General features: G+C 43.5%; 1 protein-coding gene across 3 annotated transcripts in view; it reads left to right on the top strand.

The window, feature by feature from the left end:
* flt4 (fms related receptor tyrosine kinase 4) overlaps positions 1-27,691 on the top strand; it is a 138,520-nt gene that overhangs the window by 78,891 nt on the left and 31,938 nt on the right. For all 3 annotated transcript variants that reach the window (XM_080774585.1, XM_080774586.1, XM_080774584.1), the window contains exons 11-19: positions 6,074-6,209; positions 8,131-8,239; positions 10,360-10,586; positions 13,056-13,191; positions 16,023-16,169; positions 20,355-20,486; positions 21,913-22,019; positions 24,489-24,624; positions 26,542-26,646. In XM_080774585.1, coding sequence (XP_080630711.1) covers positions 6,074-6,209; positions 8,131-8,239; positions 10,360-10,586; positions 13,056-13,191; positions 16,023-16,169; positions 20,355-20,486; positions 21,913-22,019; positions 24,489-24,624; positions 26,542-26,646 — 1,235 coding nt within the window. The remainder of the gene's footprint in view (positions 1-6,073; positions 6,210-8,130; positions 8,240-10,359; positions 10,587-13,055; positions 13,192-16,022; positions 16,170-20,354; positions 20,487-21,912; positions 22,020-24,488; positions 24,625-26,541; positions 26,647-27,691) is intronic.

The raw sequence follows: 27,691 nt of genomic DNA, 5'->3' as shown, positions 1-27,691 counted from the left end.
GAGAGAGAGAGAGATGATGCACACATGAAATGTGATGCAAACTCATGTTTGATTAACTCCAACATCCCACAACTCTTAAAGGCATATTTCACTTTTAAATAAATAAATAAGGAAATGAAAGTAATTGAAACATCCTGGTCATAATGCTGACCCTATAAATGTAACTTGTGCAAAACCCAAAACTGTCTTGTGGTTGAAATAAATGTGTGTACATTTTTGGAAATGTACGCCAGATGTTTGTTTTCTGCAGATCCATGTGGGGATGCAGTTTGTATCTGACCCGGTACAGAACTCTAGAGTGTTCTGTTGTATCTGACCCGGTACAGAACTCTAGAGTGTTCTGTGAAGTGATTATGGCAGTTAAGAACTTCCGATTGAAAGATGCTTCAAAGCTCTCAGAGCTGTATTCAGCTAACAACACTAGAATTCTAGTATATTTGACCTTGTTAAACAAACTGCCTCGCCGAAAGGATGGTTCTGTGCACAGTGAGGACCTCATGTTTATGTATTGTCTTGGGGATGTGTTTTTCTGTGCTGTTGTTGGTGTTTTGATCAGACCCGTGAAGATGAATATCCTTCAGGACAATAACGTATATTAATATTTAACAGCTCCTCGATCCCATAGTTAAATAAAAAAGTAAATAGTTTGAAGTAGAAATTGAAGATACAATATGTACGTACTACGTCGTACGTACATAGGAGGGTAGAGTGCATCTGCTGGCCGAGTGAGAGATGAAGGAGTGCTTCTTTGTTACATGGTGTTTGTCTTATTCATTCGCAACACAATTGATGTTTTTTGTATGGATTGCAACCTAACGCATGCATTAATGCACATTATGCCTGGAACTTTAGCCAGCTCGTCCCCAGTGTGAAAACAATGCACCACGCGCATTATCTCAGAACAGCACAGAGGTCTGGAATGCAGTTGTTGTGGATTTCTAGATCAATCAGTTATTGATGAGGCAATAGGAGTCGCAGACAATAATAGGTGGTGCTGCTTACACTTACAGTATATACAGTATATACGATGATATCAAGACTCATGTCTGTGAATGGTACGGTAGTTCTGCCAACGAGCACAGGGATAGTAGACCATAGGTAATAATACCATCTGTTACAAGGACACACTGAACCATAACAAGACAGGCTCTAACAAATCAATAGCTAGTTCTTCTTGTAGAGCCTACAGTATCTGCTGTTTTCACAGCCTCACTTTTAACACATTATGTGCCCTTTTATTCTTTCAAAATGGCGACCCAGGGTGCCCACTTTTAGACCCACTTTTTGACATTTTGAAAGAAGACGTCCACAGACGTCCTGGGCACTACATGCGGTAATTCCTAGGACGTCTGTGGCCGTTTAGGTACTAACAGCCTGCACAATTGTCAAAATGTCTTTCAGAGTGAAACAAACAAATCATCCAGCGTGCTGCAAGCAGTTTACCTCCTGGACATGTTTTAGCAAGTGAAACTGCCATCAGGGCATTGTAAAACTAACCACCGTTCTAAATCGTTAATCCCCTCTGCAATACAACTTTCAAATGCTCCGCTGGTTTTTACAGTGCGGCTCTGAAGGAGGCTATAGCTGTCTATAAGGGCAGGGGTACTCCACCATTTGTGCCATGGACCGCCATACAAGATTTGTGTTGTTAAAATGTTTCAAAAAATATTAAAACACACAATTTTTTTGTACATGTTTTTGAAAATCAACATGCTTCAGTAAAAGGACCAGGGATCCGAATGCCTCTCTCCTGGGCAGCCAGAGGGGGGTGAGGTGGGAGGGTGACAGATGACAGATTGTGATGACAGATTGTGGCCATGCATGCAGGTGCCGGGCGGAAGGGCGAGGGGTTCAAAGGGCCCCGGATCTGTGCCACGGTAATCCTACCTGGGGTCGGACATAGCGTGGTGCTTGAGCCGCCCCAACTGAGCGGCCCAAATCCAGGTGGGCTGGCTTCAGCCCGTCCAGCTTGTCTGGATAGTCTGAGGAATCCATGGTCAAAGCAATGTTCAGGTTGGTCGCATCCTTGGGCACGGGGGGAGCCAGAGTAGTTGCACCTGGAAGGGCATCTTTAGCAGACCACCAGACAATGGGCTATAGTCATTTTGGAGAGAACTTGGACCACTTCCCTACTCACAGGTGTTACCGATGATACTAATGAAGGCTCTGTTCCAGTCTGGTCAAACAGAGTCAGGGTGCTGCTATAGTGCATCATAAATGACCCAAAGCACTGTACTTTTATTTTGAAATTCCTGTAGTACTTTTCCATGCCTGCTCAGTGTGAGTGATTGGTCATTATCTTCACCTGGCTGTTCAGAGTGAGAGAGACATTGTTTGAAGCAGCAGCAGCAGCAGCAGCAGCAATGTTTTATGTTTTAGCCAAATGGGCACAAGGTAGGCCTATGTTTTATTTAGTTTTGTGTGTTGAAATCTGTATGTTCATATTGTATTTGCCTAGGATATGTTTATTGTTATAATGTAGAGAATGTTCAATGTGTAATTGTTTGCTTGCTTGTTTGTTTTTATTTTACAGCTTTTACGTTGGTTGTGATTTTGAGTAAAACAAATGTAACCAGTAATTAGTAAAAGACCATCTTTGAGCAGGGTGTGCTACATGCACGTTGGCTCCCTGTGTGCATATAGCCCATTGCATGCTTGGGAGATTTCCCCTTGAGAGTGCTGTAAACATGGGCCACATAAGGCTGCCCGACAAGCATATTGCACAAAACGTCAGTAAAAATGTACCATGCCCAAGAACTGTGCAGAGCCTTGACAGCGAGGGGCTGCGGGAGCTGTTTTCCACCTGACTGACATCCACTTGACTGACATCACAGGCTGCTCACATGAAGTCCAAGAACCATTATTGAAGCTGCCCCTGTGCCCCCTTCCCATGTGGATCTGGGAACATGGGAATATAAGGTCTCGCAACCTTATAATATAAGTTTGCGAGACCTTATATTCCCATCATTGGGATGGGAATATTATGTGAAGAAGCTCCTCAAGCAATCTCATAGTGAGATTAATAATAATGCGTTTTCTTTCATCTAGAAGTGTAAAATATGTAGGAGGTACGGTAGAGACGAATGATTGCATCCGCGGGTTGATGAGCGATAGAAATGAGGGGCCCTGAGTGCAGATAAGTGCATTTACTCAAGTACTGTACTTGAGGTACAGTACTTGAGTAGGTACAGTACTAGTGATATTAAGTGTTAAATTGCTCTATATTCTGATGATAATCATTGCTATAGAGTGTTTGTTCAGTAACGGCCTCCCCGTCTCCAGCTCTTCAGTATGTTTGCATCGGGATACCAATGTCAACAAATCGGGAGACAACTCATACACGATACAGGATAAAGAAGTGATGAAACATGGATTAAGAGTAAAAGAAGAGGTGGAGATGAAGGGATGGGAGAAATGAATGAAATGAGGCAGAGAGAGAAGTCAATGATGCGATATGACCATTTCTAACCCCCAAACCTGGGTTACTTCTCACCACTCACAACATGCTGTTTATTATTCTGTTGCTCCTCCTGAGTCACACTTCACAATTCACATCATATGCACACGTACACATAGTCTAGATGGAACGGGGGGGTTCACGGCACGCGCATAGGGTGGATTTTTTAACGGCACCTGTTTTTTCTATGGGTCTATTTTAAGATTATGCCAGGTAACAAGAAAAAGAATGTCCCAAGGGGTTCATTTTTAACCCTTTCTTACACATACCCTACCTAAACATGCCATAAATATGACATAAACAACCTACAGGGACAAATGAACACATGTTTCCATACAATTGTTCACACCGTGGCAAAAAACTGCACAGAAATAGCTGAAAATGTTCGGATCACATCTATATTTCTTGTTACCTGACAGAATCTTAAAATAGAACCTTCAAGGATTCCGAAAAAACAGGCAGCATTAAAAAATCCACCCTATGTGCGTGAACCCCCCGTTCCATCTGAACCACCCGTTCCATCTGAACCCCCCCGTGTGCAAACACACACACACACACACACACACACACACACACACACACACACACACATGCTGTATCACAGCACAGAGGTGCACACCTACGTGCAGAAACTGATTGCAGAGAATGCCTTTCGGCATTTCCAAACTGACCCCTATGACCTGATTACCGTAAATGGATTCCATAGGCATCTGTATGAAATATGATCTATTTGCTATTCCACTAAGCCAGTAGTTGCAGTCACCAGCCCTGAGCATATGGAATATCTCTCCATTGAATGTCAAATCTATCTGCTCATTTTTAGAATGGTAAAAAAAAAGATATAATGGTTTCCTGACCTGTCCTCTTGTATATGCAGCATGAGTGCTGAGAGGAGAGAACCACTTTAATTCTAGTTGGCATCATGAAATTACTTGTTATGTAATTATGATTAGTAGTGCTCACTGTGATACATGTCAACCATTTAAACTCTTAAACATTTTAGAGGAGGGAGAGCACCCCAGCTACCATTTCCAACGGTGTCTGTGCATTTGTGTTTTGTTTCTTCACTTCCAATCTCAACAGTAAATTATCCACACTAGCTGTACCCACAGTCAGTCACTTCTGGAGGACATGTCAGATTTCCACACTCCTGCATGTGCAAGGCATATTCCAGGCCTCCCGGGGCCTTCAGATCCTGGTCCAACAAATCTGTCTGGGCACAGAGACATTTGAAGTCATCGAGCACCTCGAGCACCTCTTGATCCATGCCCGTTGGCAGTGGCAACGGTTTTTATCCTCCATGCTAAATGCCATAAGGCAGATGTTCCTGCTTCAGTAGTTCTCTTCCTTTCACTGCTGTGTCTTAGACTATTAGGGCAATAGTGAACTGCATAGTCCAGGTCAGTAATCGTGATGGAATGTACTCTGTCTTCCTCTAGATCTGTGTGAACTGCAGTGTCTTCTCCCTGCCACTGATTGGATAAAATTGGTATCCTGACTTTTAATAGCAGATTAGATACGGCTCTAAATGAGGTTACTTTAATTTAATTACTTTAAATTCCTGGTCAACTCCACATAGCAAGACCTTAAAGGGGAATAGCACTCATTTTCAACATTGAACTATGTTATTAATATAATATAGAGTTTAGATGAAAATACAAAAATGGAAATAGATTGAGTCATGTGATGTATGACATCACGTCGGTGTACTTTTGGCCTGCAGACTACACCAACGTGATGTCACTGATCACATGACTCCCAAGTTCTAGACCTCCTGTTCTACGCTAAACAGAAGGGAGGGGGACTTCTTTTGATTATTTCCACACAACAACTCTAAGTTTTAAGTTCCTCTTTAAAGTGTGGAATGTAGAGTTCTTGATGGCATCACCAGTGTGTGGACATTCAACCTCCCTGGGCCCTGCCACACAATCAATTTATTTTCTGCGACAGTGTAGTCCACTCTGATTCACGGCTGTGATTCTGATTACTACGTGTGGCACTGAACGCCAAACAGGACGAACACATTACCAACAAGCGCCTGTATGGTTGCTACTTAAAAGATGGCAATCAGGAGACTAGAATGAGATATGCACGCCGGGGAACGCCGTGCCATCAAGCTTGTGCCAACACACCGGCAATGGGCATCTATCAAGAGGACACTGGCGCTGGTGCGGAACGAACTGGCCAGATGAATCGAGATGACTTGAAATTACTAATACTATGAAAATTACTGATCACTTTCTGGTTTACGTGCAATTGCTTTGCTGCACTTTCAGGACATGGCAAAACAAAATTCAATTTCATGTCTCATTTGCGCCACCGCGATGTTCACACTATAGATTTCCATAATAGAAAGGTACACCAACGTCTCCCTAGTGATACAATTCAATTGGCAGCGATATCGTTTTTGTCTTCGTGCGAGCCCCGTCTCTGCTCTGAAATGCAGCACGGCGTTCCATAACACACACACACACACACACACACATACAAAAAAAGGTTATCCTCATAGAATATCAGGATGTCTGCTTTTGTAGACATCCCCTGCTGCCCACTGTTTGCTTTGCATGCCGATGAGGGCAGAAGACTTAAATGCATCTGCATTCTTTGTTTATCCAGGGCCACTCGAGATCGAAAGGGCCGGAGCGAACGCATGGCAGACTGTCAGAACTGGCAGGACATCGCCTCGGACAACGCCATGAATGAAATCGAGATGATCAAGACCTCCACGCAAGTGGTGGATGGGAAACAAAAGGTGACCTTTAGCCATCGTGAAATAGTTTGGGAATGTCTGCCTGTCTGCAGCATATATTAATGTATGGTCCTTATTATTATACAGTATGGCTGCATAAAACAGGACTGGAAATTCTAATAATAAAAAATACCTCAGATTTATTGACCATAGAAGTCAAAGTCGAAGTGGAATACAGGAATAAATTTGTAGTTTATTATTTAAAGTAAAATTTATTTTAACAAGGAGGGTTAGCTGGGGAAACTAGCAATTCATATTTATAACAATAATAAATCTCACTAAGAGAATAACACAGCGATTAGAATGTTACTCATATAGGACACATTTATGTAAGTAGCCTTATCCATGAACTGATATTTTTATACAAGTGTCCCAAACTGTGAGTTCCGTGACAAAATAATGTCAGTGAGAGCTGTAAGGCCATTTCCACCGCAGAAATATTTATACGATGCTTCCTGTGCACACTTCCTGCACGGACTGGCCATAAACACATTTACACACTCCAGTTCAGTATGAACCCGGCACTGTACAGGTCACACACACGTACAGATACACAAATATTGCATGCAGACCCACATACCTACACACACACACACACACACACACACACACACGTTTGTATTACTGTACTGCTGAGGACATAAAGATTTTGGAATGCCGATTTTCTGAATGCCATTTAAAATATTTAGTCATTGTAAACCATAAGCCTAACGGCAAATGTTGCAGATTGTTCTGAGCTTGTAGATCAGCTATTATCCGTTCTGAGCTTGTAGATCAGCTATTATCCGATTTTAGATCTGTTTGGGGTTGTTGTTGCCATGTACAGTATAGCAACATAACTTTTTTGTAATTTTCGAATAATTTGAAGTTTTTCAGAAAACTTATGGCAGGATTTTGAAGTTTAAAAACAGGTGGGTTGCGCACATATAGTCCCTCGCTGGTGCTAGTCACACACAGAGCTGTGCTCCACAGTGCTTAATTTATTTAAAGGTTAATAAAATTGACCTCAGGTTTATAGTACAAAAGTATCTTGCCCAAGGACACTTCGAGTTTAAATCAGACATGACTCCACCACCTACACCTAACCTCTAAACATCTAAAAATCACTATCCTACCCCAAGTACATTTGCTCAAGTACTGTACTTTTACTTTAAGTATTTCCATTTACTTCTACTCCACTACATCTCAGAGGCAAATGTTTAAATGTGGTAAATGTATAGTCAAAATAACAATTCTTCTCTAATTATAGTAATTATGTAGACTTTGTAAATTAAGTAATGCAGATGTTTAACAATATTTAACTATTTTAGTTTAAAATGTAACCAACTGAGCTCATAAGGTTCCATTTGGTTAAGAACTCCATCATTTAGCTGGAGACTACCTGGAACCCCCTCAAGGATCACTGGTGGTTATCATGCACTCCCTGAAAATGTATTTCTAATCAGTGTTTCTAGATTGGAAATAATGTTTACAAAATGATGAGCTGTGTTAATAAGTTGTCCCATTTTTATGGGTGGAAAACATCTATTTTGATTTTCACTATCTTAGCCAGTATTTCAATTACCAGAATAAATAAGGTGTCTACTGTCTACTATAAAACTATGGCAATATAATCTAACTTTTTGCCGTCAGCAAAATAATTGCTCACCAATAGCTTTCTTCAATGTGTTCATAAAGGTGTCATAAAACCTCTCAATTAGTTCCGACCCAACTCTTCCGGAAAAGTTGTTTTCCTGTTTTTCACACCAGGCCTTCTGAACTTTGATTGGCTCCCACAAAGTTTCCCACACGAGTCGTGTCGGAACAAATTGAGAGGTGTTAGACACTTGTATAGGTTTTTCACTAATTTGCATAAAAACTTCATGGGGTGTGTAATTGATAGAAAATAAGTAATGTTTAGTTTCCTCCTCTTCCTCCACTGCAGGTGGTGAGCCGGCTACACATCCACAACGCCAGCGTGTCGGTCATGTATATGTGCTCTGCCCAGAACAAGGTGGGCACAGACCGCAGACTCATCTACTTCTACGTCACCAGTAAGTTTAAACCTTGTGGTCCACATGTGGACTTCATGTCTGCTGTACATTTACGGCATATTCTTAAGGCTCATACATAGTCTGTATTTACGGTGGTGGGGTGACCACCGAACTACAACATGACGTCACGAGCCGCGGTGAAGAGCAAACCACCGCCACCGCTCCAGCCCTTCTCTCTGTTTTTACTCACCACCGCTCAACGTTATTTCAGCTCCGGTGGTCAGCTCACCACCGGAGCGGTGGTCACCTCACCACCAAAAATCCAGACTATGAATAGGCCTTTACTCCAGTTTAGGTGATAAGGTGACCACCGAAACATTGTTAGTAAAAATAGATATGTTTGGGTGAGTCGCTTATCACCGCGGCGTGATGTCATGTTGTAGTTTTCGTTGGTCACCATATCACCTAAAACTGGAGTATGAATAGGGATTTATAATTCCAGTGGTTCTAAAAAAACATTTTAATTTGAAGGACCACCATAACTCTGAGAGTGTACAAATTGAACCAAATGGACCATTTGGTTCAATTTGTACACTCTCAGAGTTACAGACCTGTAAGGGTAGCATTTTGAACCCCCTCAAGTAAACCCAGAGGGTCCCTGGACCTCACTTTAAGAACGACTACAATAGTATGTGTGCATTACTGTATGTATGTCCCTTTACTTTACTTTTCTTTACTTTATTTTTTTATTTAGACAGGACGTACATAAATGCAATGTAAATACACTGGATTTAGCAAAAATGCTAATTCTCATCCGCAGTCCCCACATAAAACCATAAAACAAAACAAGCAAACAATACCTTACAGTAGGAAACAAAGCATTAAAAACATACATACACAAGGAAAGTACAAAGGTGTAAAGTGCATCTATATAATTTAGCAGCGTTTTTTAAGGGCGATTTGCGCAGAACATTTTCAGATAGGGGTCCACGGCCAAATATATCAATTTGGGGGTCCTTATTGGCATGAAAAAGTTTGAGAAGTTCTGTCCTAAGTGGTGCATTGCAGTCTTGCTGTGCTGCTCGAGGTATTACCAGTGGTGTAAAGTAACTAAGTACTTTTACTTAAGTAACATTTTGAGGTACTTTCACTTTACTGGAGTATTTCCAATTTCCAATACATTTACTTATTGCGAACGCAGTGATTGCGAACGCAGTGAGCACTTACTATGAGACCTAGCAGATCATGTCTGTCTGTGTGTCTGTCTGTGTCTGTCTGTGTGTCTGTCTGTGTGTCTGTCCCGCTATCCAAATATGGAGTGTGTTGCATCAGCAATCACTCAGCTCCATATATGGGCACAAAAGGGGCCAGGTCCACTCAGCTCCATATATGGGCACAAAAGGGGCCAGGTCCACATATACAGTAACAGCGGGACAGACACACAGACAGACAGACATGATCTGCAGGGTCTCGTTCGCTTCCCGCGTTTGCGCGTCTTACTGGTACTCCACTACTACATCTTAGAGTCAAACATTGTACTTTTCCTCCACTACAATTATTTTAAAACTTTACATTGACCACATTGACCACAGCCCTGTATACATCTCGGCCATTTGAAAATAATATTAAATATTAAATAACAAAAAATATTTGTATAGATTTGAAAACATGAAATGGGACATTCTGCATAATTACTTCTTTCACCTTTAGTACTTTAGGACTTCTAGGCTACTTGTAACAGAGTACAATGCAGTATTGATACCTTTACTCAAGTAAAAAAATGTGAGCACCTTTTCCACCACTGGGTGTATTATACCTAACCTCTCCTGGGCGGGTGGACAGCTCAGTGGCCTTGTGGTTAGAGTGTCTGCCCTGAGACTGGGACGTGGGGGTTCGAACCCCGGCCGGGTCATACCAAAGACCCAGTGCCTCCCTGCTTGGCACTCAGCATCAAGGGTTGGATTGGGGGTAAGTCCCTGTAACATACTGTACTAGCTTCATGTCCAGGGGGTGTACTTGTACATCAAGCTGCCTCACGCTACAGAAACAGGAGATAGGCTCCTGCCCTATGGGCCTCATGGCTACAGAAACAGGAGATAGGCTCCGGCCCTATGGGCCTCATGGCTCGGCAAGGCTTACTTACTTCTCCTGGTCGGGTGGGTCTCTCCTCTTCCTCACAGCCATCCCAGAGGGCTTCAGCGTGGCGGTGGTGCCCTCGGAGGAGCCCCTGGAGCAGGAGAAGGTGTCGCTGTACTGCAGCGCTGACAACTACACGTACGAACACCTGCGCTGGTACCGCCTCAACCCACGCGCCCTGCAGGGGGAGCAGGGGAGCAAGCCGCAGGAGCTGGAGTGCAGGAGTGTGCATCTGTACGCCGACACGCTGGCCGGACAGCTCTCCTTCCAGGTACGACTGCAGGACTGAAGGGACTCCCCGTTGCAGATAGAACTGCAAACAATGGTCTCTATGCAGACAGAATAACTCAGTGTTACCGATGATACTAATTAAAAACACATTTCCTCCTGTTACCAGAGGCGGTAACGTTAGGCTAGTTCCAGGAAATGTGTGTCATAAGCAACGAAGAAGAGCCCTCATCCGGCCGACCCGGAAGTGATTGCCCTTTATTAAGCTCTAAACAATCTGAGCCCTAAAATGGGAGACACCGGAGGTTAAGCATGGATGCTAAAAACGGTAAAATACCGTTAATTCTGGATTGAATGTTATCGCAACAAACACACCTACCACTTTTATCTGACTCCTGATCAGCGGAGCAGCCCGGCAGGATTCCCGGTCCAGGTCTCTACTACGAGCGCAAACTCTTTATGCAACATGCAACACGTGTGAAGGAAGTAGGGAAGGGGCCTAAGTTCTTTCCAAAATGGCGTGTGATGCATAGAGCCCATTGCATTTTTGAGCGTTGCCTCCGCTCCATTACGGAGCTATGTGTGTCCCGTATGTCCAAGCACGGAAAGCTGCACCACCTAAAGTGGCCAGTAGAGTACAGCACAGAGTAAAGTGGCAGTACAGTAGACTGAGTAGAGTAGAGAGAACAGTGCACTACAAAACAGTATACAGACCACAGTACAGTACAGTACAGTAACTATAACAATAAATGTATAGTTGCACCGCTCACTTCACACAGGTGTGATTTTTATTTCAATTCAAAGAGCTTTATTGGCATGAGAAAACATACATTTACATTGCCAAAGCAAAAAGTGGAACAACAATCAAACAAAATGTATGTACAATTGAAGTCAGAATATCCAATAAATCGATATCTACAGTATGTATCGAGGTCACTCGACAAAGATTGCAGAGTGCAGAGATACACACAATGAAAATAGACTCTAAGGTGGTTGTGTTCCATAACTTCCATTATATCCTTCTATCACAGTAGCCTTCTGAGACCATGGCGTTTTACTAGCACTGCAGCTCACGTATCTCGCTGCTGTGTTTGCACATTGTTGTACTTCATTCACCCAGCAGATATGGATGTGTTTTGTCATTATTCATGTTTTCAAAGTTGTCCTTGGGTGATTGTAATCCATGGGAAGCGCATGTGTCTCTGATGTCTCTGTTGCAGACTCACTCCCAATCTTCAGGCTCCATCTTGTAATAGCCTCGACGACCTTGGCAGCCGTATGAAAAGGCTCCAACATGTCATTTAGATAGCATGTAGACAGATCGTTATTGATCTGCCATTCTATTGCATTCTACATGTATGGATATTCTACTGTTAGACGGATGATAGGTTCTTAGGCCCTCATTTATCAACCGTGCGTACGCCAAAATATGGGTGCACGCCGAAATTACCCACATTTTCGACATTTACCATTTCCGGCAAAGCTTGAAATTGACAAAGTTCAAAACTCACGTCTGCTCGGGAACTGGCGTACGCTTTGTCCTCACTTGTTTTTCTGTCGTAGAACGGCGGAGCAGCATTGTTTGACCAGCTGAGAGGCTGCCAAAGGCATCGAAACATATGTATTCACTCCTAAAATGTTAATATAAAACTGTATGTATATGGGCTACACATGTAAAGAAAAAGAAAAGAAAAATGGAATAGACCTACAAGATGTGTCTTTGTGTCATATGAAATTTGTAGGAGCTTTCCAACTTTACAATTAAAATCGTGCTTGATTTAAGCCATTTAAACAGTGTTTTGCATGAGCGCATACATGCGAGGATTTGGGCTGTCTGTGCTGGAATATTTCCATGACGTTGTAAAGTAGCCTATAGTGCAATGCAGCTGCGGAGAGTCCCAACATGCATAGGTAGCCTATATACTACCTAATCTACAGCAGGCCAACAATATCTTTCTGGAGTTACGGTATATGCAATCTCCTCCTCGTTTAATAAACCAGCAAGGCAAGCGAGGTGAGAGGGAAACAGACCTACAGGTCTACAACTTTATTTAATTCATGCAGGTGTTCGTTCTTTATTTATTTAACAACACACCAGTTAGTTGGGCTTGCAAGTTGCGTGTGCGTGCTGTGCGTCTGTGCGTGTGTATGAGAGGGGGGGGTGAGGCGGGCAGCAAGGCACGGGATAAACTTATTTTTTCATGTTACCATGGTTTCAGGAAACTTATTGCCGTTTTCATGTCGCAAAAACGAGGGCGAGGCTTGATTTCATAGGGCGTGCCAGATAGATTTCAGCCGTCACATTTATTAACGTCAGAACGAAATTAAGGAAGGATCAGCTGTTTGCGATCACTTTATAAATGCCGTGGCGACGTTGGTGTACTACGTAACCTGCACTCGAATCTGTGGCAGATTTTACACTCGATTGATAAATGATCCTAGATGACTGTTTCTATGCATTTTGATAGTAAAAATGGATTGGTTGTATTAACGGTAGCATACCTCCTTCCAGGAGCGAAGCAACAGCTGGGTGCTGGAGTTCAGCCTGACCTCTGTGACGCTGCAGGACGAGGGTCACTATGTGTGTGAGGCACAGAGCCGGAGGAACGCAGACAGACAGTGTCTGTTTAAATACATCTCTGTCAAAGGTGAGTAACAGTGTCTGTTTAAATACATCTCTGTCAAAGGTGAGTAACAGTGTCTGTTTAAATACATCTCTGTCAAAGGTGAGTAACAGTGTGTGTTCAAATACATCTCTGTCAAAGGTGAGTATAACAAACAGTGGGTAGGGCTGTCATGATTACACATTTAAGTTGACGATTAATTGTCACACAAATAATTACGATTAATTGTGATTTTGTTTTTTGGAATTCGATATTGAAACATTTAATATGAATAGAAATTACATCTGTTTGCCTTTTAGGCTTTGTAATAAATATATAAAAGTGCACAGGGCAGATACCGTATGACAAATAACTGAAATATACAAAGAAAAATATAAATGTACTTAAATATACTTGAAAAAAATTGCAGAAATAGCTGATCTACAACCTTGAAACTTGTAGATCTGCTATTTCAACTTTTTTTATGTATGAACATTTTTCAACATGGACACAATTTAGAAGATTGTGACAAAATAATTGTGATTAGACGATTATGTAATAATTGTGACAAATCCCTGTCAAAGCATGTCTGTTCAAATGCATCTCTGTCAAAGGAGAGAGGAGGAGGAGGTGAAATCCGGATTAAAAAGCTTTGCAGCCTTATGGTACGACGAATAGCGGAAAACGTAATGTGGTCTTGTGGTCAGTAGTGTGAGGAAGAGAGGTGAAAAGAGGTGAAGAAGAGAGTGCGGGGGTGGAATGGATGGAGCAAAGTGTCAGGAGTGATTTGTGGCAGAAGGGTATCTGCGAGAGTGAGAGGGAAGATGGATACGGCGGTAGTGAGACCAGCCATATGACTCTGAAACGGTGGCACTGACCAAAAGACTGGAGGCACAGCTGGGATTGATCGATTGATTCGTTTATTAGACAGAAATGTAAAACAGCAGACAGACAGTGTCCGGCTGTCCGCCCTGAAACTGGGAGGTCGGGGTTCGATCCCCGGCCGGGTCATACCAAAGACTATGAAAATGGGACCCAATGCCTCCCTGCTTGGCACTCAGCATTAAAGGGTTGGATTGGGGGGTCAAATCTATTAATCAAATGATTCCCGAGCGTGGCACGGCTGCAGCTCACTGCTCCAAGAGATGGGTCAAATGCAGAGAACAAATTTCACTGCGGTAACGCGTGTGACAAATCGTATGACTTTGACTTTGCAACAGAGCAACTTGATCTAAAAGGGATAGCAATTGATTCATAAAACATGACATGTTGTTCTGAAAAATAACAACATACTGTAATTCAAGGGAGGTGACAGAACTGGGGATGCTCCAATTCTTGTGGTTCCCCTCATGGTTCCTTGAGGGGGTTCCAAATGGACCCATTATAGGTCTGTAACTGAGAGTGTAACACATGGACCCAAATGGTTCCTTACAGGTCTGTAACTCTTGAGAGTGTACAAATGGAACCAAATGGACCGTTTTATAACTTTTAACTCTGATACTGTACAAATGGAATCAAATGGGGCTCCAAATGGGTCCATTTGGTTTTACTCTCAGAGTTATGGGGGTACTTAAAAAGTTTGAGAACCTGTATGCAATGGCTTATCTCTTATAAAAAGAGAGACCAGCCTATTCTCCAAACCATCATATCTTATGCTTTGCTTGGTTGTACAAAATAATATTCGGTCAATTTAATTTGCAGAAGGACTGTCTGTGTTGTTGACATGGGCTTGCAAGACAGAACTTTTATTTGTGACAGACACATAGTTCCTTTGCAGACAATACAATCTGCATCTCATTGGTCTGTCACAAAGCTAAGAAAACAGTAGCCTACTTTTTCTGCATGTCAATGATGAGATCGCACGCACGCACGCACGCACGCACGCACGCACGCACGCACGCACGCACGCACGCACACGCACACGCACACGCACACACACACACACACACACACAGCCCTAGATGTATGAGGGGGTTTGTTGGAGTTTGTCAGACATCAACACAGCGAAAAGTAATCAGGAATGGCCGAATGCTTGGGGGGGTTAAGGTGGGGTGTGTTGGGACTGTTATTCTCACACAAACAAACTCATTCATCTCATACTTCATTCACCTTCTGTCGCCTGGCTTCCACTGAGAAGTTTGCCCTGTGGATAAATGCCTGTTTTAATGGAATTCTTCGACCCGTGGCCCTGGTCCATCCGTCCTGCGGGGGCCGCCCGTTAACGTTAATAGACCATGTAATACTTCTACTAGATGCTGATGAAAACTTTAGTGGCAAACACGCTGTGGAGAGATCTCTGGACAATCTCTCTCTGTTTCTCTCCATCTATCTTTCCATCACTATCTCTCAATTCAATTCAATTCAATTCAAAGGAGCTTTATTGGCATGAGAAAACAAACCTTTACATTGCCAAAGTGGAACAAAACAATCAAGATAAAACAATAAAATGAAAGTGTAAACAGAGCTGTGTTAATTAAACATTAACACTTTTGTATATTTTCTGTCACTATCTCTCTCTATCGTTGTCTTCTCTCTCAATCTCTCTCTCTCCCTCCCCCTCTCTCTCTCTCTCTCTCTCTCACACACACACACACACACACACACACACACACACACACACACACACACACACACACCTCTCCCTCTATATTTGTCTGTCTCGCTCTGTCTGCCTGCCTCTCTCTCTCTCTCTCTCTCTCTCTCTCTCTCTCTCTCTCTCTCTCTCTCTCTCTCTCTCTCTCTCTCTCTCTCTGTAATATCTTTGTGTATGTTTTCGGAAGTGGTATTGTGCTCTTTCTTTTTTATCACAGAATAAAATCAATCAAACAACTCTCTCTCTCTCTCTCTCTCTGTCTCTCGGTGTCTCTCTGCCATAGCTCTGGAGGCTCCTCGGTACAGGCAGAGCCCTAGCAACCAGACGGTGAACGTGACAGAGTCTCTGAAGATGCAGTGTGACGTGGAGGGCAGGCCACTGCCCCAGCTGTCCTGGTACAAGGACAACCAGCCGCTGCATCAGATGTCAGGTACACACCACCTGACACACACACATGCACGCATGTGCGCACGCCAAGAACTGAGGCCCGCTCTACAAATGCCTTCTAAGCCAGTAATCCCCCCCCCCCGCGCCCCCCCCCACACACACACACACACACACACTGTATGTATATGTATGTATGTATGTATTTGGTTAAAATGGGTAAGGTTTAAAAAAGGCAAGAGCATGCTCTGTTGCACTGGCCTAAAAGTGGGTCCTTAAAAACTGCTTTAACTTCTGAGATGTTGTGGTTCATTAGCCGCCGGATGGCATACCCTATAAGGTCCAAGCGTGTGTGTGTGTGTGTGTGTGTGTGTGTGTGTGTGTGTGTGTGTGTGTGTGTGTGTGTGTGTGTGTGTGTGTGTGTGTGTGTGTGTGTGTATACTGTTGAAAACTTTAGTGGGAAACACGCTGTGGAGAGACAATCTCTCACTGTCTCTCTTCATCTATCTTTCCATCACTATCTCTCTCTATTCTCTATTGTTGTTTTCTCTCACACACTCACACACCCTGATGCTAATGATATGGAACAGCATGCGATAAACACTATCCACCCTCAGCAGTGCAAGCTATAGTGCACGACTGTGACAGCCTGGACGCTGGCGGTCTGAACAGCGTGCACACTGCACAGCAAGGCTCTGTGAAGCGCTCTGCTGTGTCTCCATTGCTAGAGGAGCGTTCGCTGTGTTTAGCCAGCCTCCTCTGGCCTGTGTGCGTGCGTGCGTGCATGCATCATGTCAGGTCAGGTCAGATTGACTTCCTTTCTTTCACTCCGGCCAAATATAGTACACCTCACACAATGAATCAGAGATTCTCAACCTTGTAAGATCATCCGCCAACATGATCTACGGTTCCACTGCTATGCTGATGATACACAGCTGTATCTCAGTACTACACCAACCGCTCTGCTCCCCCCACAGTCCATTGTCAACTGCCTCCTTGAAATAAAAACCTGGATGACCACCAACTTCCTCAAACTCAACAGCAAAAAAACAGAGCTCATGGTTATGGGTCCCAAGGCTCCAGGTGGATGGCTGTTCCATCTCTCCGTCCCCTGAAGTCCGCAACCTGGGTGTCATCCTGGACTCTACCCTCTCCTTTCAATCCCACATCAAATCTGTCACTAAATCTGCCTTCTTCCACCTCAAAAACATTTCCAGACTCCGCCCCTCACTCCCAGACTCTGTTGCAGAGACCCTAATCCATCCGCACAAAACGCTGGCAGCACATCACCCCCACCCTCAAACACCTCCACTGGCTCCCGGTTAAGTCCCGCATACATTACAAACTGCTCCTCCTCACCTACAAATCACTCCATGCCCTTGCCCCACAGTATTTGTCTGACCTCCTCAAGGACTACACCCCTGAGCGGAACCTGAGGTCTTCAGAAACGGAACTCCTCACCATCCGTCACGCAAAACGGCGGACTCTCGGTGATAGAGCCTTCTACGTGGCAGCCCCTGCCCTCTGGAACTCTCTCCCCTTGGAGATCCGCCAGACTCCCACATTGAACACTTTCAAGTCTGCACTGAAGAGACATTTATTCACCTTGGCTTTTGGCAATTAGTTTTGTTTTTTGTTTTTTGTCTTGTAAAGCGTCCTTGGGTTTCTTGAAAGGCGCTATATAAATCTAAGTTATTATTATTATTATTATTGTAACATTTCAAGGAACTCCATTTTGTACACTCTTAGAGTTACAGACCCGTAAGGGACCCTACGCTGACACTGCATTAAATGACACCCAAAAATATACTCACCCACCCGCTCGCACATATTCATTGTTGATAAACTGCTGATAGACAGATAGATACTGTATGTTCATTAATATATTCACCATAAGTAGCACGTTTATACTTGACAACTTTTCTTTCTATTGATGCTAGCAAATGGTTGGTCACTTATGCTTTTTGTTTCTTAGTTTAGTCTACACCTAATAAAGTTAAGAATGTTAATTATTTTGATAGAATGTTATTTAGACAGTTGCGAGGTTCCAAGGGCGCAGATAGCATTTTTGAAGTGTGTGTTTGTTTTGCAGAACTTGAATCAAACTTTTAATGAATTCCTTGCTACTGGATCACATAACTTCATACAGACAGGAAATGTTAGTTGGGAAGACCAAGACATTGAGGACAACCATACCAAAGCGGAAGATACCTCATTTCAACGAGCAACCACAGAAGACACCAACAACCATTCTGAAGGAGTAGAAGTTGGTTTCGTCCAAATACAGTACATGGCCGAGGCACATAGGAGTATAGCCATTGCTAAGGAGCGGGGCATGAATATCCAGGAGATACTTAATCATGATGTGCTCTCAGCATCTCCCCTGGTTGATGGTGACCTTCCAGCTCTTGTCAAAACCTGCCAGTGAGATTGAGCCTGAACCCAGTGGAGTCCAAAGTCTACTCTTGCCACTCATGTTTTGTTAGACTTCATGGCGAAAATGTGGCAGATGCTACTTTAGGTGCTGTCTTCAATACCATCATCAGGTCAACATCATCCCAGAGTTCATCCATATCATACTCTATTCTTACATTGAGATGTCTCTAAAGGAGGGGCTGCACATGCGGCGCACAGATTCAAGAACAGGACTCGACAGGCATGAACAGAGACTATCCCTCAGCAACTTGACAAATTATTGGTGTCTGAGGAAAACAAACGGAATCTCCAGCTGCTAGTTCGGGATATGGTGTGCCATCAAGTCTATGGAGAATTTGGCAATGCTACCATCATTGTCAGCTTTGTTGTCTGTGATGATGAGGTGCTCCCAGCAAGAGATCCCAGACCTCTTGAACTGGATTGAGGAGGCTGACACCAGATTGGTGGTGCATGTGGAGCGGGCTGTTCGAGTGAAGCAGAGCAAGAGAGTTGTCATACAGACAATCGCATTACTGCTACACTACACCCCATGCGTCCAATCACATTGGTTCCTCCGCCATCGGTTTGTGAATGTGTGTGTGAATGGTTGGTTATTTATTTACTCGCACGCGCACGATCTCGCACTTGTAACTCTCTCTGGATAAGAGCGTCTACTAAATGCCTCAATTGTAAATTATAATTTAGAATGTAGAAATATTTCATCACTTAGTGCAGCTATTTAGCACCAGAATATTTTATTTTATTGACTACACACACACACACACACACACACACACACACACACACGCATTCCAGTCTGCACACAGACACCACTGAGCATACGTGGGAAGATAATCAATGACATTTGTCTGTCCGTCCGTCCGTCCGTCCGTCCACACCCACCCACACAGATTCCAGATATGATCAGATATGATATCGGATACAGACAGATGGACGGACAGACAGACAGACAGACGGACGGACGGCCGGCCGTCAGACAGACAGACAGACAGACAGACATATTTATGTTGACGATTAATTGTCACACAAATAATTGCGATTAACAACTTAATTGTGTTTTTGGCATTTAATAAAAATTACATTTCCGTTTGCATTTTAGGCTCCGTAATAAAATTGCACAAGGCAGATATATGACTACTGAAATATACAAATTAATTTACTGCCATTTCTTTCCCCTTTTTTATACTTTTATACTCACAAAAGGTCGCAATGCGGCAGGTTGTGAGTTTGTATCAGTTATTTTTTACATTTATAGCATATACTGTACATAGTGTACAGGGCCATATTAACCCATTCTTGGCGGGAACCCTTTTTGGTGTTTTAAACATTATGTTATGATTATAAGCTATTTTTGAAAAGTCAGGCCTAAATGCGTTAATGGCATTTATCTTATTGTAATATTCCTGGCCTGGGTCACTGCCCTTTACTCTGCCGGCTGTGCAGAGCAGCCCTTAAGGGAGCTTGCACTGCAAGTCTTCCATTGATTATAGCTGGTTGCTGACATTTAATCTTGGTTTTTACCAGCTTTGTATTGTGTGTTTTTTTAGAAAAGTGGTTCTCAAAAATAGCAGATATACAAGCTATACGAGCTACATATACGAGCAAAACAATCTGCTACTTTTGCTATTTAAAAGAAAATAATGTAAATCATTTAAAATGTTAAAACATATTCAGATGGATGGTCTGAGGTCAAATACATATAATTTTGTATTGTGTGTGTGTGTGTGTGTGTGTGTGTGTGTGTGTGTGTGTGTGTGTGTGTGTGTGTGTGTGTGTGTGTGTGCGCGTGTGACAGGCATCCAGCTGCAGAACTCCAACAGGACGTTGAGTATCCAGCGTGTGCGTGAGGAGGATGCAGGCGTGTACACGTGCACCGCCTGCAACCAGCGTGGCTGCGTGCACTCCTCCGCCGCTGTGCGCGTCATAGGTGAGACATGCACGCACGCACACACACACATACTGTACACACACACGTGCGTGTATTACTATATTTGTAAGGACATCAACATTTTAGGACGCTGATTTTATGATTGCCATTTATTTAATTGTGGGGCATTTTTAACCTTTAACACTTTAGACGTAACACTACAAACAACCATTTATCTTGTGAGGACTAGGAAAACTGTCACACAATGTGTATTCCTCAAATTGTACTATACTTGGGCCTCAGAAGTATAGAATACAAGTACACACACGCGTGCACAGACGCACACACTCGCATGCATACATGCTTATACGTCGAGCAAACTCACACCTGAGTTCACTCAGTCGCTATCATCATCACATGCTGTTACGCACTCGAGTGCACTCACGCATGAAAGTAAACATGTCCGCCTTACACACACACACACACACACAGGATTCAAATCTTTAAAAGAATGACAAAGGGACAAAGTACATTTACGAAAAAATAAATTCATGCACGCATGGCGCACGCACGCACGCACAGTTAAACGGCCTGTGTTAGTGTCCATTACCTACAGTATAGGCCCGACTGTTCCGTCTGGGCTCCGGGTGGCTACTGAAACGTGTCTCTGTATAAAACCATTACAGGCTGGCTGACTTTATTCCTATTCCATGATGAATTATGCATGGCTTTCAGCGAAACGATGCGCTGATTAATGCCTGGATCAGATAAACGGCTGTTCAAATGCTGTGTGATGGATCCTATGTACACATGGTGGTGGTGGTGGTCGTGGTCTCTCTGTGCAACAGCACCCCCTACAGTTGTCATAGAGTACTGTCAAGAGAGACCAGTCGACAGCTGAATGTTTTTCTGTGTGAAACTACAGGGCTGCACCCAAATCCATTAGTTCTTTCAATTACACACATTCAAACCTGGGAGCTGACCAGTACAACCACAGTCTTATACTGTTGGCCACTAAGCAGCTCCACTAGAGCAGTTGGGGGTTCAGTGCCTTGCTCAAGGGCACTTCAGCGGTGTTGGGTGAGTGATGACAATCACTTCCGACCCCGATTTTTCCTGCCCGTCCGGGGAATCTAACCGGCAGCCTTTCGGCAACAAGGGAGCCACCGCTGGTTGAACGGTGTCCGTTCGGTGGCTGGTGTCTATTTGGTCTCTGTTCGGTGTCTTTCTTTCTTTCTCACGATCCCACGATTTTGTAACTCATTTTTCACCCGATGCAACTGCCTGAACTGTAATCCATGGTGCTATACTCTCCTTCTGCCAACCTGATGAGAGCCCTGAACTGAGCTTCCTTCAATGTATAATGCATGAGAGGAGTGAGCAAGCTGCTTCTTATCACCTGACAGGGATGGGGGGGGGGGGGGGGGGAGTTTCCCCTGGTAGGACATTAGCGTTATTCCAACCAGTTCCTCTCTCTCTCTCTCAGGTTCCAGTGACAAGGCCAATGTGGAGGTGGTCATTCTCATCGGGACAGGAGTCATCGCCGTGTTCTTCTGGGCTCTGCTGCTGCTCATCTTCTGCAACGTCAAGAGGGTGTGTGTGTGTGTGTGTGTGTGTGTGTGTGTGTGTGTGTGTGTGTGTGTGTGTGTGTGTGTGTGTGTGTGTGTGTGTGTGTGTGTGTGTGTGTGTGTGTGTGTGTGTGTGTGTGTGTGTGTGTGTGTGTGTGTGTGTGTGTGTGTGTGTGTGTGTGTGTGTGTGTGTGTGTGTGTGTGCGCATTTAACCAATTACTGTTTATTTTCCTCATACATTTCCTCGTCAATTAGATACAGTAAGCTGCTCCTCAGTAACCCTCAGGGAGGTCATAAACAGCATGTCGATTTACATATGTTTACTGTACGCACTACTCTCTCTCTCTCTCTCTCTCTCTCCATTAATTCAAGTCAGCTATGTGGAGTTGAACACCAGAGAAAAAAAGATGTCCTTGCCTGCATGCGTGCACTGCTTCTGTTGTGTAAATCAACCTAAACTAAAAGGGGGAAAACGGTTTCTTTTTCAACTGAAACTGAAGTAAAAACTAAATAAGAAAAGGAAAAAGTGCTAAATGGCTAAAACTACCGGTAGTTAAAAACGAACTCTACTTATGCACTTGAAACACTAAGTAAATTTTTAATCAAACAACAAACTTAAAAACACAAACTATTTAGTATTTCCCTCAGGGCTCTAGACTACTGTAGTGCAGTTTCAGTTTTTGCTATACATTAAATATCTTTGCTACAAATGTCGAACGTGACACATTTTGAGCTTGTAGATCTGCTATTTTCTGCAAAGGTTTCCCCAGAATGCGGATGCTGGGCTGGTTATACACACAAATAGCAGATCTACAAACTCGATTGTGTTTCGACGCATATTCGTGGCAAAGTAATTTGGTGTGAAATCCATGAAAAACATTCCATGTTTTTCAGGCCAATCCCCACAATACGATAATTGTATAAAATTGTTTTCCAGATTAAACCTTTTCGTAGGTGGCTTTTCATGAGACTTGTTTGAAACACATTATTTGTCAACATGACCGTTGGCTCTGTACTTGGTCTGCTCTCTGTCTCCTATTTTCGGCTAACGCTCCCCATCACACAAACATTTGGCGGGACCCCCTGTCGTTACTCCGAGGACCCCCTAGGGGTCCCGCACCCCCTGTTGAAGACCCCCAGGGTTAAAGACACACAAGAGAAAGATTTAAATTATTACACCATATCAATGAGTTGGCTGTAAGTGTCATCATCCGTCAGTTAATTTGTGGATGGATTCAAGGCTTATCGCTGTAATGCCATGACAGATCACACCGCCGGAGGCCGTTCTCGCTCTCACAGTTATAATGACATCAGTGTGTAGTCATAATATCGCCAGGGAGAAAATGGATACGCCACTGAACATAATGTTACCTCTGAGACTGAAAACGTACGCGTTTCGGCCTGTTTGGCCTTCCTCAGCGTTTGTGACAAGATAACATAAGTATATATACAGTATATAAGGATTTTGTTTGAACCTCGAGTGCTGCGGGTTGTCTGCTACGGCAGTACTTCTCTCTCATGTATTTCAGTCAGACAACTCTTAGAGTGAATTTAGAATATATATTTATTGAGCATAATTGAGCATAGATATATGAAGCATAGATTGGCGTCAGGGCTCTGTCCCTGTTCATTCCCTGTAACATTAACATTTTAGTTAAATTATAAGCCAAGTAGAATTACAGGGAATTAATAAGGCGAGGCAGCACGTCTGCACTGCAGGAGAGAAGCCAGGAATGAGCAGGTGGCAGTTAGGTTTAAATAGCCGCTCTGATCAGGTAAAGAGTGCATGAGACTAGTCATATCGCCGCAATCAGCTATTAAATCATATTAAGCCTCTTTGTAAGATATACAGTAGAACCAACAACAGAACCTTTAGACAAAGTGTCATTCAGGATTAAGGGATTAAATCAAATCCCAATATAATCAGTCGTTGGGAGGGCATTGTGAGCTTGTAGATCAGGTATTTAGAAATGGCCGAAGGCTAAAGTGGTCTTGTAATAATCTGAAATCTACAAAGTAACTACAGTAGTGGTGGAGTAAAAGTACACCTCTCAGATGTAGTGGTACAAGTTGTACTGGAGTACAGTGCTGTAAATGTGCTTTACGTTACGTTACACCAGTGCATTCATAGAAATGTCTCTTCTCCATTCTACACGCATGCAGTGGCAGTCTGCATGTGGTCCCTCTTGGTGTCCTTATCTCAACCGGAGCCTCACCTCCTCTTCCTGTGTGTGTGTGTGTGTGTGTGTGTGTGTGTGTGTGTGTGTGTGTGTGTGTGTGTGTGTGTGTGTGTGTGTGTGTGTGTGTGTGTGTGTGTGTGTGTGTGTGTGTGTGTGTGTGTGTGTGTGTGTGTGTGTGTGTGTGTGTGTGTGTGTGTGTGTGTGTGTGTGTGTGTGTGTGTGTGTGTGTGTGTGTGTGTGTGTGTGTGTGTGTGTGTGTGTGTGTGTGTGTGTGTGTGTGTGTGTGTGTGTGTGTGTGTCCTGGTGCCTTCAGGTGAACCCAGCCGACATAAAGACCGGCTATCTGTCTATCATCATGGACCCGGGGGAGGTGCCACTAGACGAGCAGTGCGAATACTTACCGTATGACTCGTCTCAGTGGGAGGTCCCGCGAGACAGGCTGCGTCTGGGTGAGGAACCGACTAGCCGGGGGCCGGCGCGTGCGTGCCTGCGTGTGTGTGTGTGTGGGAGAGAGCGGAGTGGGAGAGGAGTGGATGGATGAGTGGGTGGTGGAATACAGGGGTGTGTGTGTGTGCAGTGGTGGAAAGTAAGTAAGTACATTTACTTGAGTGCTGTACTTAAGTCAACTTAATTTCCAATACTTTTACTTATACTCCACTACATCTCGGATCCAAATATTGTACTTTATTTGAAAACTTTCGTTACTAGTTACTTTGTAGATTTAGATTATTATTACATAACATACATTGACCACTTCAACACACAATTTACACACAATTTAAAAATAGCCGATCCACAAGCTCACGGCGATATATTATACAATTGATAACTTGAAATAGGACATTCTGCACAATGAGTACTTTTACTTTTGGTGATTTGATACCAATACTTTAGTACTCAAGTCAATTTTGAAGTAGTATTTCTACATTGCAGTATTGATACTTTTACTTAAGTAAAATGTTGGTACCTTTCCCACGTGTGTGTGTGTGTGTGTGTGTGTGTGTGTGTGAACGCACATGCGTGCGCGTGTGCGTGCAGACTAACTAGCGTGCGCGTGTTAATGAGAGCCGCTAGACAACTGAACCTAAATAGTTTTTTCCATTTTCACAATCCTTAATGGTTCTGTGTGAGTCAGCAGAGTAGTGTTAATTCACTTCTCTGTGCAGACAGACGGAACACAGCCTGCTCTCCTACAACACTCAGTCTCTTTCCCCGTTCACTAGCCTTTTTACAATAATGCCATTGATTGATCATCATTAAGCCCAACACGCATCGCCTGTGAAGCAGGTGCGCAGCGACACGGCACAGTATTGCCACGCGTCATAGCCGCACATCAACACTCACAGGACGCAGCGCGCTACCGCGCGGCTGGCCAGCCACGCACACTGATTCCCGGATGGAGGCCGTGCGGCAACGCCTGGAAAATAGAACAGCGGCGTATCGGAGCATCAGGCGAGGCGTGAACGCGCGCCAGCGAGCGTCTGACGCCGCCGGTGTGGGATAGGTTCATTGAAAATAACGGAGGCGGCTCTTTTGACATGCGGCGTTCACAGACGGTGTGTGTTGGGCCTTACAATGAACATGCTCTGAAAATGCGCTGCCGTGTGAACCCATGGTCTACGTTTTCTGGAGAAAAAAAAAAATAATAATAATTGTTATACAGATGGGTGGGCCGAGAATGCTTTTGGCATGTTCAAGTGGGTCCTGATTCAGAAAAGTTTGGGAACCAGTACAAAAAAAACATGAGCTTTTTCTCACTAGATTCAGTGAACAGGTTTTCACAAGAGCTGTGTGTACACATGTATGAGACATGAAAACGCTGAGCACATCAACACGGTGAAATATCGTCACTATGTTAGGTGGAAAAACCTTGTACGGCCAAAGTACAAGTACAAGTTACTTTTCAGGAAATTAAAAAATGTAATAACCCAAATATGTGTTCCAGTTAATCCAATGCAGTTTTTATTTAGACACAAGCTCTTGTTACTTTTCATTGGTTCAATAATTCTAAGAACCCTGCAGACACACTTTTACAATTGGTTATGTTCTCTACTTACAGTATGGTTCATTTGTTGACCTGGCATTTGTATAGTTTCAATTTACAGATTATTCATTTTTTCATATATTATACAGTTTAGACTGCAGGTTATTGGTTTATGATCCTAGATTACTATTTCTAGGCTCTGGATTAAGACCATCGCCTAAATTGTAATTTACCAAAAAAAACACAATAAATTGAAATATGGACATACAGCATGAGGACAGTGACTATATTCTTTGTGAATAGCCTCGTCCCGTCCTTTTGGATAGTATTGTTCTTTTGTGAACATTCCTGGTCATTTCTTTCCTTATCTGTACGTGAGCAGGGAAGGTGCTGGGCCACGGAGCCTTTGGGAAAGTCATGGAGGCCTCCATCTGTGGCACCAACAAGAACAACAGCCCCGACACAGTGGCCGTAAAGATGCTGAAGGGTGAGATATTAAGAGTCATTCTGACCTGAGATCAGATTCTAAAAATGTCTATTACATCCTGACAGTTTCATTATTAACCAATTCTGACCTGAGATCAGATTCTAAAAGTGTCTTCGATTTTTCAAAAATAGCAGACCTACAAGCTCGTAGCGCGCCACTCGTGGCGCTCTATGAGCTTGTAGATCTGCTATTTTTAAATAGCTAAAGCATAACGTAATGCTAACACCAAAAGGTGTTCCCGCCTAGAATGGGTTAAGAGTGAAGCGTGCGTGCGTGCGTGCGTGCGTGCGTGCGTGCGTGCGCGCGCAGGCAGGCCTTTTATCTGTGTGTTTTGTCCTAGTGGTGGAATGACCTTCCCACTCGAATCGAGACAACAAAGTAACAAACCCAGTGTGGTGGGGGAAAGTACTCACATTCTTTACTTACTTAAGTAGACACTCAATACTGCAATGTAGGAATCTATTTCTAAGTTATCTATTTCCAAGTTATCTATTCTAGATCAGTGGTTCCCAAACTTTTTCATGTCAAGGACCCCCAGTGTGACATGCATTAGTTTACGGACCCCCATTTAATGACATTTCTATCTCTGAGACCCCCCAATTTATATTGTAAAATCAATGTTAATTTACAGACCCATAAGGGTCCATTTGGTTCCAAACTATGATTTAGCTGGGGACCCCCTCGGACATTTTGATGCCGATACTTTTGTACTTTTACTCAATTACATTTCGAATTCCGGACCTTTACTTGTGACAAAGTAGTTCTACATTGCGGTATTGAGTAAAACATGTGATTTTCCACCACTGGGTAGTAGTTGAGACCTGTTGTGTGTGTAGTGTCGTGTTTGGCCTTCAGGTATGCCCTTAAGGGTGATTACTGATTATGGCGCCTCCGCCATAATCACCCTGTCAGGTTGTATTTCTCAACAATGACCGACCGAGTGCGACAGTCATCCCTTACATAACACACAACCCGTGCAGGCGTGCAATCATCTGCAATCATACCACACGGTGACTGACACGGTTTGACTCCCAAGTTCCTAATA

Source organism: Protomyctophum bolini (assembly GCF_963924005.1).
Source record: "Protomyctophum bolini genome assembly, chromosome: 10".
NCBI lineage: Eukaryota > Metazoa > Chordata > Actinopteri > Myctophiformes > Myctophidae > Protomyctophum > Protomyctophum bolini.
This window is presented reverse-complemented; position numbering and strand designations above follow the sequence as displayed.